Source organism: Podarcis erhardii (genome assembly GCF_964252035.2).
Source record: "Podarcis erhardii genome assembly, chromosome: 2".
Lineage (NCBI taxonomy): Eukaryota > Metazoa > Chordata > Lepidosauria > Squamata > Lacertidae > Podarcis > Podarcis erhardii.
Genome location: NC_138498.1, coordinates 32498341 through 32516649, shown reverse-complemented (window position 1 = coordinate 32516649; position 18309 = coordinate 32498341). Strand labels below are relative to the sequence as shown.

Below are 18309 nucleotides of genomic sequence, written 5' to 3'. Positions count from 1 at the left end.
CCAGCCCCTTGGAGCGGCGCCCCGCGATGCTGGGCGGGAGGTGGCGAAGGTGTTTTTGGCACTCGCCGGGCGTCTCTTCAGACGGGATGGGGGGGGTGGGGAGAGAAAGGAGGGCGGCCGGCAGAGCGACGTCTGTCGGCTGGGAAATGAAAGTCAAGCCTCGGAACGCCCCCCACCCCTCCGCCCCCCGTTTCTGGTCCTCCTCGTGCGGTGGGGTGGGGTGGGGGCGGAGAGGAGGGGGCGGGGACTGGCCGGCTGCTGCCGCCGCCCCACGCGGCGCCGGGGCTGGCGGCGCCCCCGGCGGGCTCCCCGTGCACTCCGTGCCCCTCTTGTCATGTTTGTGGTTTGGGACGAGGCGGCGAGTCCGTGCACCAAGAAAAGCCGCGCGCCCTCCAGCCCCGCCGCAGACCCCGGACAGCGCGGGCCCCGAGCACCGGCTCCCGCTCCCCACGCCGCTTTGCTCGCCGCTCCTTCAAGCCAGGGAGACGGGTCCAGAGCTGCCAGACCCTCGGCGCGGCGAGACGAGGAGCAGGCACAGGCCGGAGCCCCCCAACCGAAAGCCCGCCAAGCGCCGCCCGCCCAGCGCCGCCAGGGGCAGAGCGCGCACCCCTCCGCTGCCTCTGCCGTCGCAGCAGCAGCAGCCGCCGCCCGAGGCCAGGCGAGCAAGCGGCGATCGGCCGTCCAGCAAAGCGGCGGGCTGCGCTCACCGGCTCCCTCTCCTCCTTCCCAACAGGTGGCTCCGCGTCGCCATGGGCAGAGGGGCCGTGCAGATGCTGCTGCTCTTGGGGCTGCTGCACTGGGGCCCCGGCGGGGAGGGCAGGAAAAGCTGGAGGCGGCGTGGGCAGCAGCAGCAGCAGCAGCAGCAACAACAACCGGCGGCGGCGGGTCGGGAGCGGAGCGAGGCGGCTGGGCAGCCGGTGGAGAGCTTCCCATTGGACTTTACCGCTGTGGAGGGCAACATGGACAGTTTCATGGCTCAGATCAAGAGCCTGGCGCAGTCGCTGTACCCTTGCTCGGCGCAGAATCTGCACCAGGAGCTGAGGCTGCACATGCTGCTCAACAGCTCGGTCACCTGCAACGACGGCAGCCCCGCCGGGTGAGTGCACATGCCAAGCCTGACCCTTCTGCGATCTCCTTGCTTCGTCCCTGGCCCTTCAGGCACCTCCCCTTAGCCCATCTTCGTGGCTCCTGTGCTTAGCAGGAAGCGAAGAAACGTCTAAGAAAATAGAGCCCTTCTCCATCCTCTCTGCTTCTTTGCTGTCTCTTTTAATTTGTGCGCACAAACCCACGGCCACTTCCATCGGCGTGTGCTTTTGTGCTCTCCCGTTCTGTGCCCGACAGTTTTTCTTTTCTCAAGTTCATACCACTAAGAGTAAGAATCGGAGATGAACTTACTCTTAAACCTGTGCCTGAGGGCAGACAGAGCAAAAGTAGAAGTGGGTAGTAGGAAGAGAAAACTTTTTTGAATGCACCTATTATTTTTTTCTCATTGTCCCTCATCACTTTTAGTTCCTTGTATTTGCTAGATTTCCTTATACAGTAGTCTCAAGTTAATAGCTCTCCCTTATTCCTAGGAATATGCTCTAGTCCAGAAAACAGGGGCTTTGCAAAGCAGAGTAGTTAAAAAAAGTTATCTCCCAGCAGTATAGTTCCTTGGAACTCTGTAGAATAGTCATTGAAGCTCTGCGGTGCCCCTGTTTCTTTTAGATCTCAGTTCAGCTACCACAGCCCCTCTAGTACGAGCTACTTTCTCTGTGAGTTCTCAAACTAGCTCCATGCAGACTCTCTGTGTATGTGCTGAGCAAACATGGACAACATCACCCGCTTCTTTGTAAAGCACCATTTCTGCGGAGGGGATGCTTGACAGAGCACGCACACGACTGTTTACTATTAATACCATTTGCTGGTCCCTCTCTGCTCCTTAGTACTTCAAAAGTGCTGAAACAATCCTTCCTAGTGTTCAAGCTCTGCTTCCACCATGTGGCCTTTGCTAAGAACGCAGCCAGTAACAGGTGGAATAACTCTTTCCTGCCTGGAAATACTTAGGAATGCTAGGAATTTGTTTAATGCATTTATTTTGGAGCAAGATGAAAGCCTGGCTCAGGGTCCCCGAGAAGGCCCTTTGATCAGACTTCGTTTGGAGCTCCTCTGACAGCCGTCCTGTTTCTTTCTCTTGTTCTTTAACCAAGTATTTTATGTAACCCTCTTGATATTATAATGAGTTGGTGTATCAAAGGGCTTGTGGCTGAGTGAGCCAGTCTCCCTAATTAAGTTCACGCTGCCTTCTGTTTGTTTTTATTTTAGCTACTACCTCAAAGAATCGAAAGGCAGTAGAAGGTGGCTGCTTTTCCTGGAAGGTGAGCTTGAGTTTTCTTTTAATTTATTTAAGCAAAGTTCAGTCATTTTAGGCTCTTTTTGTAAAAAGTCGAGGGATGGCGGAAGAGCTTCCCAGCTGCTTTCTTCAAAGACTTATAGCGAGTGCTGGCTGCCTTCACTATAACCAATGTCTCCATCCTTTCCCCCCTTTTACGGTTTCATATGCCATGCCACCTGGAGGTTTGCTGGCAGCCTAACTACTCACCAAACTTTAATCAAAGCTACTTAGTCAATCTACTTCTTGCTGTTGTTTGCTTGCAATGTTACTTTTGGCGTTGTATTTCCTAGGTTTCAATGCATACATGCAGTAAGTCTCCAAACAGATTTTGGTCTACACATATATGCTGTTTTCTCTAATTTTCTTCTGCGTAATATGAAATAAATTAACTGGTACTTACATTCCGGTCCTGAACTCATCATCTGTTTGGAAATGTCCCATTGCTTTTGATGGTACTGTGGTCCAAGAAATAGTGTTTTCAAAATTTTGCAAGTGACCGTATGAAACTGTGGCTAAGATTTATCGTTATTAATATAGTTACTTTTCACTACAGTATTTGTTACTAAAAAAACAAAACAAAAAACCATTTTGCATGCTTTTGCCATGCAAACATCTCAGCTACAGAATTCTCTGCAGTTTACAGAAGTAGTGTTCTTTGGGTAATCGGTACTAAACACATGTGAGGTAGATGGATCCACATAGAGAAACAAGCATTTTTGGGTGCTGCTGCATAATAGTGCAAATCCAGGCCTGGTTGAAAGGTTGGACGTGCCTTTTCAGGCTCCTCAGAATATTAAATATAAGTTTGGCTAGATCTAAAACCGGAAGGCATCAGATTAATTCTCAGGAAAGTTAGATGTTGCTGAAAAGGCTTGTGGAAGTTAGCAAAATGTTCATAGGAGCACTTCAAGGCAGATCATGCTTTGGAAATGATGGCAACCTACCTTTTGAACAGCCTTATGCTGTAAGTGGCTTTTTATTTTACAGCACATACTGCTTTTAAATTACACTATATTCAGAGATAGCACTGTGCAATGCAATCCTGCGCATGCTTACTCATAAGTAAGGAACACTGTGTTCAGTTGGGTTTCTTGGAGGGAAGCGTGCATAGTAACACAGTCTTAAAGTCACAACAGGGTCCCACTATCACATTATGCTGGATATTATGTAAGTGCTATTATGCTTTTTGAAAATCCCACTGCACTATAAACCCTACTCTGTGGAACCAGGATGAGTAAAAAAATAAATTCTTTCAATTAACTTAATGACACTAATAGTTTCTTATGCAAACTACAGTCTAAAAAGATGTAATAAGTGAAACAGGATGAAATGGACACTATCCAATTCTTGCTTTGTTTCTTTTCTGAATCAGGAGGCTGGTACTGCTTCAACAGAGAGAACTGCAACACTCGGTATGAAACAATGAGGAGACTTATGAGCTCCAAGGAGTGGCCCACTACCAGAACTGGTAAATTCTTTATTCTCACCAACCTGGGATTTACTCTATTAATTATATATTGCTTCTACTTTCTACGTTTTAGTTTACTGGAGCGCCTTCCTGCTTCATTAAGTCCAAACCATGACAGCAGTGAAGCAGCATTCCATAATGCCATTTTAAATCAAACAGAGGAGACACTTCATGGTGCAGTTGCCACTGTGGAGAAAGTCCAGCCCTGTGCCCTAGCATTGCTGACATTTCTGCAGTCAAGGAAGGATCATAGAACAGAGCTTTCTCTGCAGATCTGAGGGTGCACTTATCGGAGGGTATGCTGCCCAGACCTGATATAAGGGCAGTTAACATATTGTAATGAGATGTTGTTACAGTGTGAGTATTATTGAAATGAAGTGTTTTATTTGGACTGCTAAGTCGCATTTTGAAATAATTTTTTAGTAGGCTTTTACGGTGATGCTTTGATAAGTGTTCGTTTCATTGTCTTCCTATTCTTGGCTTGGATACCTCTGTGTGGGAAATGGCATTAAAAATTCAAATTGTTATAAAAATGGACTTATACTGTTTCTAGAAATGAGGAATGCTAATTTATATTGCATCTGACAGCAGGGCAGTACATATTCAAACAATGTGAATGAGAACTGAAGATAACTTTAAAGTAATATGTTTCTCTTTTTTCTTTTTAAGTTCTGCATCAGTTCCCCCCTCCTTTTAGTTTTGATTCTTTTTGTTTTTGTCTGTATTGTCCTTTTATAAATAGCTATCATTATTTTTAATGGTGAAGAGCCACCTGATTGGAAGTGTATTGGACACCTGGGGGAAGCGGGACGCGGGTGGCGCTGTGGGTAAAACCTCAGTGCCTAGGACTTATTGATTGTAAGGTCAGCGGTTCAAATCCCCGCAGCGGGGTGAGCTCCCGTCGTTCAGTCCCAGCTCCTGCCCACCTAGCAGTTCGAAAGCACCCCTAAGTGCAAGTAGATAAATAGGTACCGCTTTATAGCGGGAAGGTAAACGGTGTTTCCGTGTGCGGCATGGGTGCTGGCTCACCAGTGCAGCTTCGTCATGCTGGCCACGTGACCCGGAAGTGTCTTCAGACGGCGCCGGCTCCCGGCCTCTTAAGTGAGATGAGCACACAACCCTAGAGTCGGTCACGACTGGCCCATACGGGCAGGGGTACCTTTACCTTTACCTTTTAGCCACCTGATTGGAAGTGTATTGGACACCTGGGGGAAGAGCACACCTGGGAATAGCGACCCATGAACACTTTTTGTGTCCGTACCTTCAGTAAAGTGGGCAGCGATGATAGTGACTCCCTCATCAGTTGCCTGTAGGGATTGCAATGAGTTGTAAATCTCCTAAATAAGTCATAAATCAATATATGCAGAGAGAACTGTTAAGCAAATTCTACCAGAGGCTTGTTCAAGACTGCATTCATCTCTCTGGCTCCAGGAAACACAAACATCCCATAGGGTGTTATTCAGGGAGGGTGAAGTAGATGGCACATTGTGAGCAGACACCGGAGGGCTAAAGCCATCCGTTATTTTCCTTGCTTAGCACATTTACATCATCACAGGTATAAGCACTAGTTCAGAAAAATATCTGGCAGCCATGGGGGCTGGGATCAGGTATTGGCATAGCTGTCAACTTTTCCATTTTCTTGCGAGGAATCCTATTCAGAATATGGGAATTTCCCTTAAAAAAAGGAAAACGTTGACAGCTATGGGTATTGGTTTTTGGCCAGCACTTACGGTTGGTGTTGGGACCTCACTGCCTAATTCAGCCTTCCACATCCTGTTATCTTCCAGATGTGTGGAACTCCAATTTCCCATCAGCCCCAACCAGCAAGGCCAATGGACAGGGATTATCAGATGCAGCCTTTCTCAACCTTGGGCCCCCATATGCTTTTGGCCTACAACTCCCATGATCCCTAGCTCACAGGACCAGTGGTCAGGGATGATGGGAGTTGTAGGCAAAAAACATCTGAGGACCCAAGGTTGAGAAAGCCTGCATAGAATCATAGAATTGTAGAGTTGGAAGGGACTCTGAGGATCATCTGGTCCAACCTCCTGCAATTCAGGAATATGCAGCTGCCCCATACAGGGATCGAACCTGCAACCTCGGCACTATCAGCACCATGCTCTAACCAGCTGAGCTATACAGGCTGATAAGCATTGTAGTTCAACAATTTCCAGAGGATCACAAGTTCCCGGTTCTGTTTTTAAAAAAATTCTGCATAATACTGTTGTCTCTTTGGATGGAAAGATTTGAAAAAAAGATAGGGATCCTACATCTTTAATTCTTGTGTACTTCATACTCTAGTAGATTCTGTGTGTATGCATCTGCTTATTTGCCTGGAGTAGGAATTGGCTTCTTATTTGAAATGTTAGAGTTTCAGTTTGGGAAGTGTGTAATTTGTATCATTTTACTTCAGCCTCTCTTTCTTGATTCCCTTCCTCTTCTCTATTCCTTTAATGGCACAAACATGGATACTTTAGGGGATGATTTATTGGATACACTGTATTCTTTTAAATTCTGAGAAACTAGGAAATAATTTATTGTCTGCACTTTATTCTTGCAAATGCTGAGACCCACATACATAAGGCATGGGCCAGATTAAAGGCCATGTTCTTGGAGATATGTGTACAAAGTCCTTGCCTCTTTAGCATCTTTTGCTATTCTGTTACTTTCAAATGTTCTCCACACATTACTGCTTTGATATCTGACAGATGTTTTTCTTTTTGAATATATTTTTATTCTCCCATCTACAGGAACTGGTATTCTGTCATCGCAACCGGAGGAAAATCCACACTGGTGGAATGCAAACATGGTGTAAGTAGGGGAATGATTGTGTGAGTTGGGAGGAACACAACAGATGTGATGAAGCAAGCAATATACAGGGACTGGAATCAAAGTCCTTTGTGGCTGTAAAATGTCAAAATGGGTAGGATAGCATAATTTACAACTTCAGTTTGTTTATTTGAGGGTATTTGTACCCCATCTACTAACTAAAGTTTTCAAGGCGGCTTACAATATATTTCAAACACAGTAAAAGAGATGGTGATACAAATGTCACTACAGCAAAGCAAAAAGCCCACCATCCCTTTGTTCTCTGATGTTCCAGCAAATGCCATCCTATATAGTCAAATCTCCTGGCTATTGAAGCAGCTAGAGTTCTATATAGTCCAGGAAGTCTTCACTGGGTGGCTGGTGCTGATGTCTCTCACAGCCCCAACCCTAGTGGTAGACACAGGAGGTACTGGGTGGAGCAAAGATGCTACCATGCCTTCATTTGCATTATATTCGGGAAGAGAAACTAGATGGAGAAAACAAGAATACCCCCAAAAGCTTCTTCATCGATGTAGGAACATGGCGGGCAGATAAAGGTTTGGGACTACTTAAAAGTATGACATGGTTGCCGTAGCAAACACTGGCAGTATGTAAGGGGCTGGCACATGTCTCCATGCGTGCTGTGGACATGCACCAAGCTGCAGGCTGTGACATATATCTGCATTTGGGCATGTGTGTTTCCTTTTCAGGCTTTATGCCTTTATCATGACAGTGGTACACAGGGATATGTGCCTGCTTTGCAAAGTGTAAAACACACTGTTAATGTCCGTTAAACAAACACAGTGCTCCTTGAGTGAGTTCTTTCTGGGAGTATCCAGCTGGTACCATGAGATTTGAATGGGCATGAAATTGGTTTCTTTCCGACTCCCTTTGGGTTTAATTTGCTTGACCCCTGCTTCACCCCTCCCTGCATGTCAGAGGAATAATGGCACTCACATATCTCTTGTCTCTTGCAGTTTCATCCCCTATTGCTCAAGCGATGTCTGGAGCGGAGCCTCTGCCAGGATTGAGAAAAGTGAGTGCTTCTGATAGGCTCCTGCTGCCAGACAGACATTATGCATTAAAGGGGATATGGCCCAACTTCCCTACAGTTATGCAAATGAAGAAATGGTTCTTGCCAATGGGCAGGAAGGAATAATAAATATTCTCCGGATAAAACATCCGCTTGCTAACTCTGCTTTGTCATGGTTCAGAGCCCCATCACGCAGCAGTAGCCTGAAGGGAATAGCTGCATCCTGAATGTCTGAGGCCCAGCCAGTCTGTTTAGCTAAATGTCCCCCCACTCCTCCCCACTCTCCCCCGCAGCAGCCAGGATTTGGTAGGGAAGAACTAAACAATGCCAGGATTCACAGACTGAATCATGAATGCTCCCAAGGATGGGTTTGAGGGACTTGATCACCTAAACCTATCACCAAAAAATGACACAGAGAGGCCAGAGAAAAACTGTATTTTGATGGATGTTGACCTAAATGCAGTTCAAAAGTTTGGGGCTACCAGCATCGTTGGCTCAGTAGATCAAGTTTGGGGAAGCTTTGACTCTTCAGATGTTACTAATCTGCAACTCCCATCAGCTCCTGCAAGCGTAGTCAATGGCCATGGATAATGGGAGCGGCAGTTAAGCAACATCTGGAAGGGCAATGGTTTCCCCACAGCTGCAGCAGTTCAAATCTGAATCCTATTATAGTTCTTTCCTCTCATTAATTCACTGGTCTCTTCAGGATGACTCTTTTCCTCTTGGTGGCAACTGCTGATACCTTGGCGTGTCGGGTGCCTCTGGTAAAAAGATAGGGCTCCCTCATGAACTTTTAATACCCTTGCAGGAGAGGGAGCTTCAGAAGCTGGCATGACAAGGTCCACCTGCTGAGATTCCCGCTTCTACAAGGTTGTTTAGAGCAGTGTTTCCCAACCTTTTCCCGACTGTGGCCCATTTCCAATCCTGTTTCCTTCCTGTGCCCCCCTCTGGTGTAGCCAAGAAGGGGGGATGGGGGGCAGCCCCCCCCAAATAAGTAAAAATCATTACAAATCTAAGGTTCTCTCCCCCAACTTAAACCCTGGCTACGCCCATACCCCTCCATCCTACCAGTAGAAAGGTAGCTATTTAAATGTTTTGTTTGTAAATAGAATATGCATTATTTATCATTTATACAAAATACAATTACTGGTACATAAAATGATAGGAACATAATGAAATATTGTTGAAGCAGAAAAACATAGAATCATAGAGCTAGAAGGGACCCCATTTTTCTAGTGCAACCCCCTGCAATGCAGGAATCTCAGCTAAAGCATCCATGACAGATGGCCACCCAACCTCTGCTTAGAAACCTCCAAGGAAGGAGAGTCCAGAACCTCCCGAGAGAGATCCATCACTTATTTGACCCCTGTCATCTGACACAGAGGGAGAAACCTACAGATATAGTCCAAAAGGTGCACAGGGAGTTCTATATATATGGGAGAATTTTAAAAAGCAAGTGGTCCTCACTGATCGGGTGCAAAAAGATCTTGTCACCTGGAGGAGCCCGGGCTGCCTAGATAAAGCACTATAGTCCCACACAGCCTTACCCAGGAGTGAACTCGGTGCGGTTTTCTTCTGAGTAGACACTTGGGTTATTTACTAGATGCTAGTCAGCAGCACCAGACGATCCCGCTTGGCTAGGCGCTGGGATGGATTTCACCCCATGCCTTGCAGAGCCGGGCTGACACTGCTGACGGGCCCTGCACCCCTAGGCAACATCCAAAGGCCCCGATCTGGCTAGACGCTGGGGTGGATTGCATCCTGTTCCTCGTAGAGTCTGGCCCAGCACTGGCAACAGCAACAAGCAGCTCTGGCTCGCCCAGACTTGCCCATTCCATCCCACCACCGTACTTACCTGACCTGCTTGTGATTGGCCAAGTGGATAGCTAGCCAATCAGGATTTTTTTAAAAAGATTTTTTTAAAATTTACTTCTCACTTCCCTCTGTGGCCCCCTACCCTTGTGCTGTGCCCCACCTTTACACATTTTTCACCTGTGGCCCCTGTAGACTATCCTGGGAGGGCCCCAGGGGGGCCATATGGCCCGCCGATTGGGAAACACTGGTTTAGAGGCACAGGGGTTCTGTCTCTTTTACCCTACTACTGTGGTACCTCGGGTTACATACACTTCAGGTTACATACGCTTCAGGTTACAGGCGCTTCAGGTTACAGACTCCGCTAACCCAGAAATAGTACCTCAGGTTAAGAACTTTGCTTCAGGATGAGAACAGAAATCGTGCACCAGCGGTGTGGCGGCAGCAGGAGGCTAAAGCTAAAGTGGTGCTTCAGGTTAAGAACAGTTTCAGGTTAAGAACAGACCTCCAGAACAAATTACGTACTTAACCCGAGGTATCACTGTAATAATGTATCACAACATAACAGTCCTGCATGAGAATACTTAACATTTCACAATCCTGCCTCTTATAACAGTACAAGATTAACATCTGGTTCAATGAAGCATTTCTGACATAAAAAAGGACAGAGAAGAAAAAAACAATATCCTTTATTCCAACAGACTATTTCAGTCAGTCAGCATTTTTGAAGTGGGTTGAGCAGATCTACTGCCTTGACTTCAGAGACATCGATAGAGGAAGTTATTTGAGCCACCAGTTTTGAGAGGGTGAGCAGATTCAACTGCCTTATCTGTATTTCCTTAAGAAAGAGTTTCTTGAAATACTTCAGGAACAAAGGATATTGTTTTTCCCCCCCTTACACTGCTGATCTTGGTGTTTCCCAAGTAGCACTGGTCCTCAGGTGAGCACCATGGTAGCTATAAATTTGAACTATAGGCACATCTAGTGCTTCCACTGGCCTTGTGTGTAACTTCAGAGAGCCAGGATTGGTTGCCACCATTTTAGGCTGTGTGTGTATCTTTTCTCTTTGCCTTAAAGACAACAAAGGGATTTCTGATACATTAAAAACTTGACAGTTCCCCTATGGCATAAGCTTTCACCACATAGGTAAATCAAAAACCAGTAATAATGGATCTTCACTTGTTATGTTGTGGAAGGTTGTTGAGCTGCTTTTCTGTCTTTTCCCTAGAGGTGGTAGCATTTCAGAGATGGGAGATATAACCTTGTGCAAAATTACGTTCTAGTGATTTTAGGGCTGAGACATCAGGTGACGAAAGATACTGAGTTCTGCTAGCAGAAACCCACACAAGAGCCTCTGCTTGTGAAGTGGGACTTTCCTCTATCCCACGAAATTGCCTTGGCGGAGACGTATTAGAAGGACAAGCTGGGACAGTGTGCAGGAGAAAGAGAGGGAAAGATGGTTCTGTCTGGCAAGCTGAAATGCTCATGCTGATGGAACAATTGCTATAGCACTTTGTTAATTCTTCTCAGTACACCTGAGGTACATGGCTAGACCCACAAGCACCAGCCAGGTTCCCACAGAATTTTGTTTGCAACAGAACTATTTTAAAAAACAAAATTTAATTACATTTAAATTCTGCCTCCCCTTCAAGGAGTTCAAGGCAGCACCCACGGTCTTCCCCACTCCACTTCATCCTTGCAACAAGGTTAGGCTGAGAGATACTGAGTGGCCCAAGGTTACCCAGAAAGCTTCATGTCTGAGTGGTGACCCTGCTCTCCCAGGTCCTAGTCTGAGACTCTATAAAGATGTTGTCTGTTCTTCCAATTCATATAGGCCACAAGCCTTCAGTGGAGAGGAATGGGAAAATGTTTTAACAAAACAGCAGCTTAAGCAATTTTGTTTACTGTGAACTTTTTTCTTTTCCTCCTCCCCACAGATGAATTTGTCTTCATGGGTGCCCTTATCATTCAAGAGGTTGTAAAAGAGTTGGTGGGAAAAGGTCTTGGGAATGCCAAAGTCCTCCTCCTAGCAGGAAGCAGGTGTGTGTATACAAGGACTGTCTAGAAAGTGTTTGTCTGTCTGTCTGTCTCTCTCTTTTTGTGTGTGTATGGGGGAAGATTGCTGATTGACTGGTTGGTGATGGATATGACTTTTATACCACAGGCCCCCTTGCCCTCTTGATGGAAAAAAGTGCTGAAATTAACAAAGGCTACCTTTATCTTGATTTCTGCATATTTGTGATTGTCCTACTTTGTGGTGTTAGAAGATGCATTTCAATATGCTTCTTGAACAGTAGCAGCACTTTTGGGTGAGGAAGAAGGGAGACTTCTGTGTGAGATTCCAGTAATGTCCACAACCGATGCTGTAATACTGGGGGGTATCTGAACTGGTTATTACATTTGGGTAGTGGAATATATTGATGTCAAGGTGCTTGGGTTTATTCTCCTCAAATTAACCTTCCAACAGGTGATACAGCTCACTAGCTTAAAGTGGTAGATCTCTGGGTTGACTGGCAGTAGATCAGCAAGGATTTAGACTTTCAATTGTTTAACAGGAACAAGCACCAAATGAGCCCCGCCCCCTTCCCCCATCAAATTAGAATGCTGAAATAAAACTTGGGAGAACCAGCAAAGGATTTTTATATGGGGGAACTGTGAGCTCAGATCAGTTATGATACCTAGGATAGAATCTTGTGCTCATAAGCAGTTCAGTGACAAAATGTCCAAGTGAGTATCTTTTGCACCTGTCTCCAGTGATAGCAGGATTTTATTGAAATCCAAAGTAGATCCCACAAGCAGCCACTGTCTCTTCCAAGAAGTCATCTTGTTAGGTTAGGTCAGGGGTAGGCAGCCCAAGGCCCGGGGACCGGATCCGGCCCAGTCACCTTCTGAATCTGGCCCACGGACGGTCCAGGAATCAGCGTGTTTTTAAATTAGTAGAATCTCTGGGTTATTTGGGTGGCCTGCCTGGTGTTTTTACATGAGTAGAATGTGTGCTTTTATTCAAAATGCATCTCTGGGTTATTTGTGGGGCATAGGAATTAGTTTATATGTTTTGTCCAAAATATAGTCCGGCCCACCACATGGTCTGAGGGACGGTGGACCGGCCCACAGCTGAAAAAGGTTGCTGGTTAGGTTTTCCAAGCACCCACCACTCCTTTAATTTCTAGAAAATGGAATTCTAGAGTTGGAAGGTGCATGAAGGTTGCAATTCTGCACCCTTTTACATGGGAGCAAACTGCATGCATAGGATTGCACTGTTAAGATAATGCAACCCCCTAAGGCAGGATTGGCACCATCCCAATCCTTTTATTCAGTAGCTTCCTATCTTGCTACATTCCTTAACAAATCAAAACAGTCATAGTGTTCTGTGCCGTTTTATTTGTCTGAAGCATCTTTGGAATCTAGCCAATATATAAGGTTAAAGGTTTAATTACAATCAAGCAGTAATTTTTGTTAAATAAAAAAATGCAAATGAGCACAATTTACAAAACAAGGTACACTAGAAGAGCACCCTATGAATCAGATGTGGATGACAGGTGTTTAGAGAATAATGGCCCTTCTGTAAGCAATCCTGAATATGTCTGTGGTTGTGTTACAGTCTTATTTGAAAAACTGATGCTGTCATTGCAGTGCTGGTGGAACGGGGGTGCTCCTGAATGTAGATCGAGTAGCTGAGCAGCTGGAAGAGATGGGGTATCCTGGGATTCAGGTCCGTGGCCTTGCAGACTCTGGATGGTTCTTGGACAATAAACAGTATCGTAGAACAGACTGCATTGATACCATAACCTGCGCCCCTACAGAAGCCATCAGGAGAGGAATTAGGTATTGAATTATTCTAAAGTATCCTTTTCAAGACTGGCAGAGGCACCTAGTCTTCCTTTCTTTCTGTAATTATAAGAAGTATCTATTACCTTTAGCTGATGAAGTTCTATTTGGAAAAGAAATAGTATTAATGAAATGTGGCTGAGTAGAAAGTGTCCCCCCACCCCCCCATAGTAATCTGGCACGAAAGTAAGACAAGTATAATTTTCTTCTTGCTGAAATGTATTTGTTCAGTTTGCAGCTCTACTGCCCTCTGCTGTCTGTAATTTTTGTAACTTGCACATTTTTGGATCTCCGCTGCAGAACAAGCTGCTGTAATTAACTCTTGTTATCATGTCATCTTTCAGGTATTGGAACGGACTTGTTCCTGAACGCTGCAAGATGCAGTTTAAAGAGGGAGAGGAATGGAATTGTTTCTTTGGCTATAAAATTTATCCCACACTGCGATGTAAGTATGAAACAGAGAGTTTTCTGCTTTCTGTTTGCTGATCTGAAATGCGCTTCAGAAGATTCCTCATTATCAGTATTAGCAAGGGCCAGCAGTGTCAACGCATTGAAGACTTTAATGGATAGTCATGTGCCTTTTAACAGAAAGAATTTCTGACTCCCAGTTGCTTAGCAGTAGCAATAGCTAAGTGAATTGTTGGATTTGAATAAATATTACCACTCAGAATAGATGTTTCTTGAGATGCTGAAGGAATGCTGACAACTTAGTTTTATAAACAAAACCTACTACATTGTTAAGAAAGGATTCCATTCCCTATTGCAGTAACACACCAGAATCAAAATAACCTTGAAAGATAAGAAAGTGTATTCTTAAATTTCTGCCTCACTGACTAAAATTGTGCATTTTAAGCTTTAGCTTAATGGGGAAATCTTTCCTCAATTCTTCTTGCTGCAGGTCCTGTGTTTATAGTACAGTGGCTCTTCGATGAAGCCCAGCTCACCGTGGACAATGTACATTTGACTGGCCAGCCAGTGCAGGAGGGGCAGTGGCTATACATCCAGAATTTGGGTCGTGAACTTAGGAACACCCTTAAAGATGTGACGTTAGTCTTGCCTCTTCTCTTTTCCTAAATACTTTCCAATATGTTCTTCTAAATATGTGGTCTGGAAACCACATTCTTTTTAAGATCACTGTGTGGTTTTTGTTTTGTTTTTAAATTGAGAACTTCCAATATCCTAACAATAAGGCTACATATATGATATACATTTAAATCACCTTTCCCTGCCTCAAAGAATTCTGGGCACTGTAGTTGGTTAAGGGCTGCTGGGAATTGTAACTCTGTGAGGGGTAAACTACGGTGCCCAAAATACTTTGTGGGAAATAATGTTTTTTGGATGCACTTTAAAGGTATAGTGTGGACTTAGCCTAAGACACTTTGTCAGATAAATTCTCGAATTACTGTCTACATTCATTCTGTGTTAGGAATCTGGTTTGTTTTGTAAGCCACCAAAAACAATTGGAGGAAATTTTGCTTGAAATTCGCTGCCGATCTTGTAGCAGCCACTGTGTCCAGTCACAGTTATCTCTACAAATAAAGCACAAGGATACCCAAAGCCGTATTGTGAGGAATGACCAAACACTGGGTTGCCGGGAAGGAAATGTATCAATATTTTGCATTGCTCCTATCACACCTATTCTATATCTTGTTCTTTTCTGCTTCAGTGCCAGCTTTGCTCCCGCTTGTTTGTCTCATGAGATCATCACACGCAAGTAAGTACCTAGGTTGGGGAGATGAACTCTCCCTCTTGCTTTGTACTTTTTCCTATTTGTGGGGGCTACGGTGCAGCCCTAGCCATGTCTACTGAGAAGTAAGTCCTATTGAATTCAGTGGGATGTACTCCCAGGGAAGTAGGGTTACGATTATAGCCTTGGTACCGAAGAGAGCACCAGGGAAGACAGTTCCCCAGCCGCCCACTTGGGAAGGCTCACTAGAAAATGGCAAAAGGTCCTGATAAGCAGAAGTAATTGCTCCTACATTTTGAGGAACTTCTTTAACCCTCTAGGAGCCAATGTAAGTTGGCTCCTGTGTTATCTCGCATTTGATTCTGGAAAGAATGATGCAGAGACTTCAGCGGCATTACAGAACACCCACATTCTCACCGATACTATTTCTGTGCTGCATCTGTCAAGAGCTTACTCTGTCCCCTTCCTTGCAGACACATCACGATGGCATCATGCCTGCATGTGACTTAGGTCCATGTTCTTGGTGGCCAGTGGGAGGAAATCAGTGTAGCGCTGTGGCAATTGTTCCATCAGCGCAAGCATTTCAGCTTGCCAGGTGGAACAACCCCCCCATCCCTCTCCCCATGTGTTGTTCGGGGGGGGGGTTCTCCTGAACTTCCCCAATCCAATTGTGTGGGGCACCTGGGAAGGGAGGAACCCCATTAGTGGAAGTCTTTTTGTGAGCTTCCACTAGCAGAACTTGTCGACGGAATCCCATTTTGAGCAGCTGTTCTTCTGATCACAGCCTTTCTATTTTGGAGCGTGCGAAAGGTTAAGCGCTAATGAACATGAACAATAACAGTGATGCAACTTGTGTGGTTTGTGTCTGCAGTCATTGGACAGACATCCAAGTGAAAGGGACCTCTTTACCCCGCGCCCTGCACTGCTGGGATCGCAGCCTCCACGACAGCAACAAGAATGGGAAAGCTCCGCTGAAAGGCTGCCCTGTCCATCTGATTGACAGCTGTCCCTGGCCACACTGCAACCCCTCATGCCCTACCATCCGGGACCAGTACACAGGACAAGAGATGAACGTGATCCAGTTTCTCATGCATATGGGGTTTGATGTGCAGAAGATGGCGCAGCAGCAGGGTCTGGAGCCCAGTAAACTGCTGGGGATGCTGAGTAGTGGTAGCTAGGAGAGTTTTCAACTAAGGAGGACTGCATGACTGCGTATAGAGCAGGAGCCTTTTAGCTCCCCTCTCAAACTTCCTGCCCTCCTTGCTCACTTTCATAACATAAGCATCTACACAGACACATACAGGCACAAGTCATGCACGCACACTCTGGCACAGTTAGTATTATCAGGATAAAATGAACACCAGTTGATTGAAATGTTACCTCTACTTCAGGGGACAGTCTCAGCTAAGCATCCCCTCTGTCTGCAATAATTCACTAATGGTCTGCAGGGAATGCATAGAAAATCACGAACCCTCTCCAGAGTTAAAAGGACTGTATACTTTTTGCCTTTTCCAAGAACTTTTCACACCATGAGACTGACAACAAAAGGTGCTTGGGGGGGGGGGAGAAAAGCACTGGATTATTTGTCCAATTAGAAATGATGAAGGTATAGCTGATTATATGACTTCCTGGAGGCCAGCATCTCACGATGTAACATAATAATGTACAAACCGAGCACACAGGCTAGAAAAGGACTTATCTTGTACTCAATTTACTTTTGTATTATTTTATAAAATGATTTTTATTAATTTTTAAAGAAATAAGCAAGAAATATAAGATTAATGATATTGTTTTGTAACATATTTTTTTAAATAATGAAGAAAAAACACCTTGTGCTATTTTTTGGCAATGTGAAAATATTTATTTTAATATGTAAATGCTATTTATAAGGGCTGACCCAAGATATGCTCACATGTTGTTGTAAAGTTGTAAATACTTCTCCTTTGGAAAGGTTTTCCTTCTGATCACATATGTGTGAGAAAGGGCAAGGGTCAGCAGTGGCATTATTATTATTATTATTATTATTATTATTATTATTCAAATTGTTTATTAGATCCCCATGACTCTTTTGAAGTATGTTTCTTGTTGTTTGTGAAAGGGGGAAAGATTATCAACCACAGCCTCAGTAAAGAGCTTTTATCCTTCCTGCTCACCTACATTCTCTCCATCTTTTGTTCAGAGAGGACTGTGTCCTTACCTGTGAATCAGATCCTGGAGATATCCCAGATAATTTCTGCCCTTAACAGTGGAGTAGCTGATTTTGAAGTATATGGATGTTACTGTTCAGAAATAGCCCATCACTTTTCTTCTGTGCTGTTAAATTTCATTTGCAGCATTATGTCATTAAAAGCTTCCATACTTGTCAGGGTTGAGGGCTAATGCAAATTCCAGACTCCTTCCAACACCAAGCAAGGACTTGGCAGATATTCTGCAGTCAACTCTGGCTTGATTTCCAGGAACCAACTCACATCTGGTTGAGCCTTTTCTCTCTGGACTTTAAGGATGTAATAATAATAATGGAAATGAAAGGAATAGAAAGGTGCCCAGATATATTTTTTTCCAGTTGCGAGGCACCCTCATATTATCAAAAGAGTACATTATTGTCACCTCCCTCTAATTTACTTCAGATGGTCGGAAACAGAATCACATCACCATTGGTTACTACAGGTAAGCAATTTTGGTTTTGAGTCTCATAGGTCTTGCAAGCCCTTAATCTCCTGTACTCCTACCCTAGCTAGGAAGCCCTAGTAGGTTAAAAAATAGGAGAAGATCAAGCTGTTGCAATTCACTAGACTATTTACAATCATAAGGATTGTTTATTTAAGACCAAATGCAAGAACTTAATCCAAAAAGTTTTTTTGTTTTAAAGGTAATGTATAAAATACGTGCCCTAGGCAGACAAATGGCAGAAAAAGGATGCAGGAGTTGTTGCCGTTCCAGCTGATCACAGTGAAAGTAAATGCTGGGTTGGATTCTCCCAGTCGGATAGTGGGGGGAGATGCAGCAGAAAAGGGCAGGGAAAAAAGCAGCCTTCAATGATGCATAGTTAGCTGAGAGAGGCCATGAGCCTTGAAATGAACTGCTCCAGATCTTAGCTCATTGATAGAGCACAAGAGGTCCAAGGATTTCCAGATAGGACTGGGAGAGACCCTTGTCTAACACCAGGGGTCAGCAACCTTTTTCAGCCGTGGGCGGTCCACCATCCCTCAGACCATGTGGTGGGCCGGACTATATTTTGGGAAAAAAATAGGAATGAATTCCTATGCCCCACAAATAACCCAGAAATGCATTTTAAATAA

At 44.8% G+C, this 18309-nt stretch overlaps 1 protein-coding gene across 1 annotated transcript; it reads left to right on the top strand.

Annotated features, from left to right (window-relative positions):
* The first annotated feature begins 212 nt into the window (after window positions 1–212).
* On the top strand, window positions 213–16571 carry NOTUM (notum, palmitoleoyl-protein carboxylesterase). Its single transcript, XM_081849430.1, is given in 12 exon segments — window positions 213–453; window positions 455–1096; window positions 2305–2357; window positions 3747–3842; window positions 6593–6653; window positions 7628–7686; window positions 11433–11535; window positions 13129–13320; window positions 13668–13768; window positions 14222–14369; window positions 14990–15037; window positions 15882–16571. Coding segments are annotated over 12 exon segments (1929 nt in total). The 5' UTR covers window positions 213–334; the 3' UTR covers window positions 16189–16571.
* The last annotated feature ends 1738 nt before the right edge of the window (window positions 16572–18309 follow it).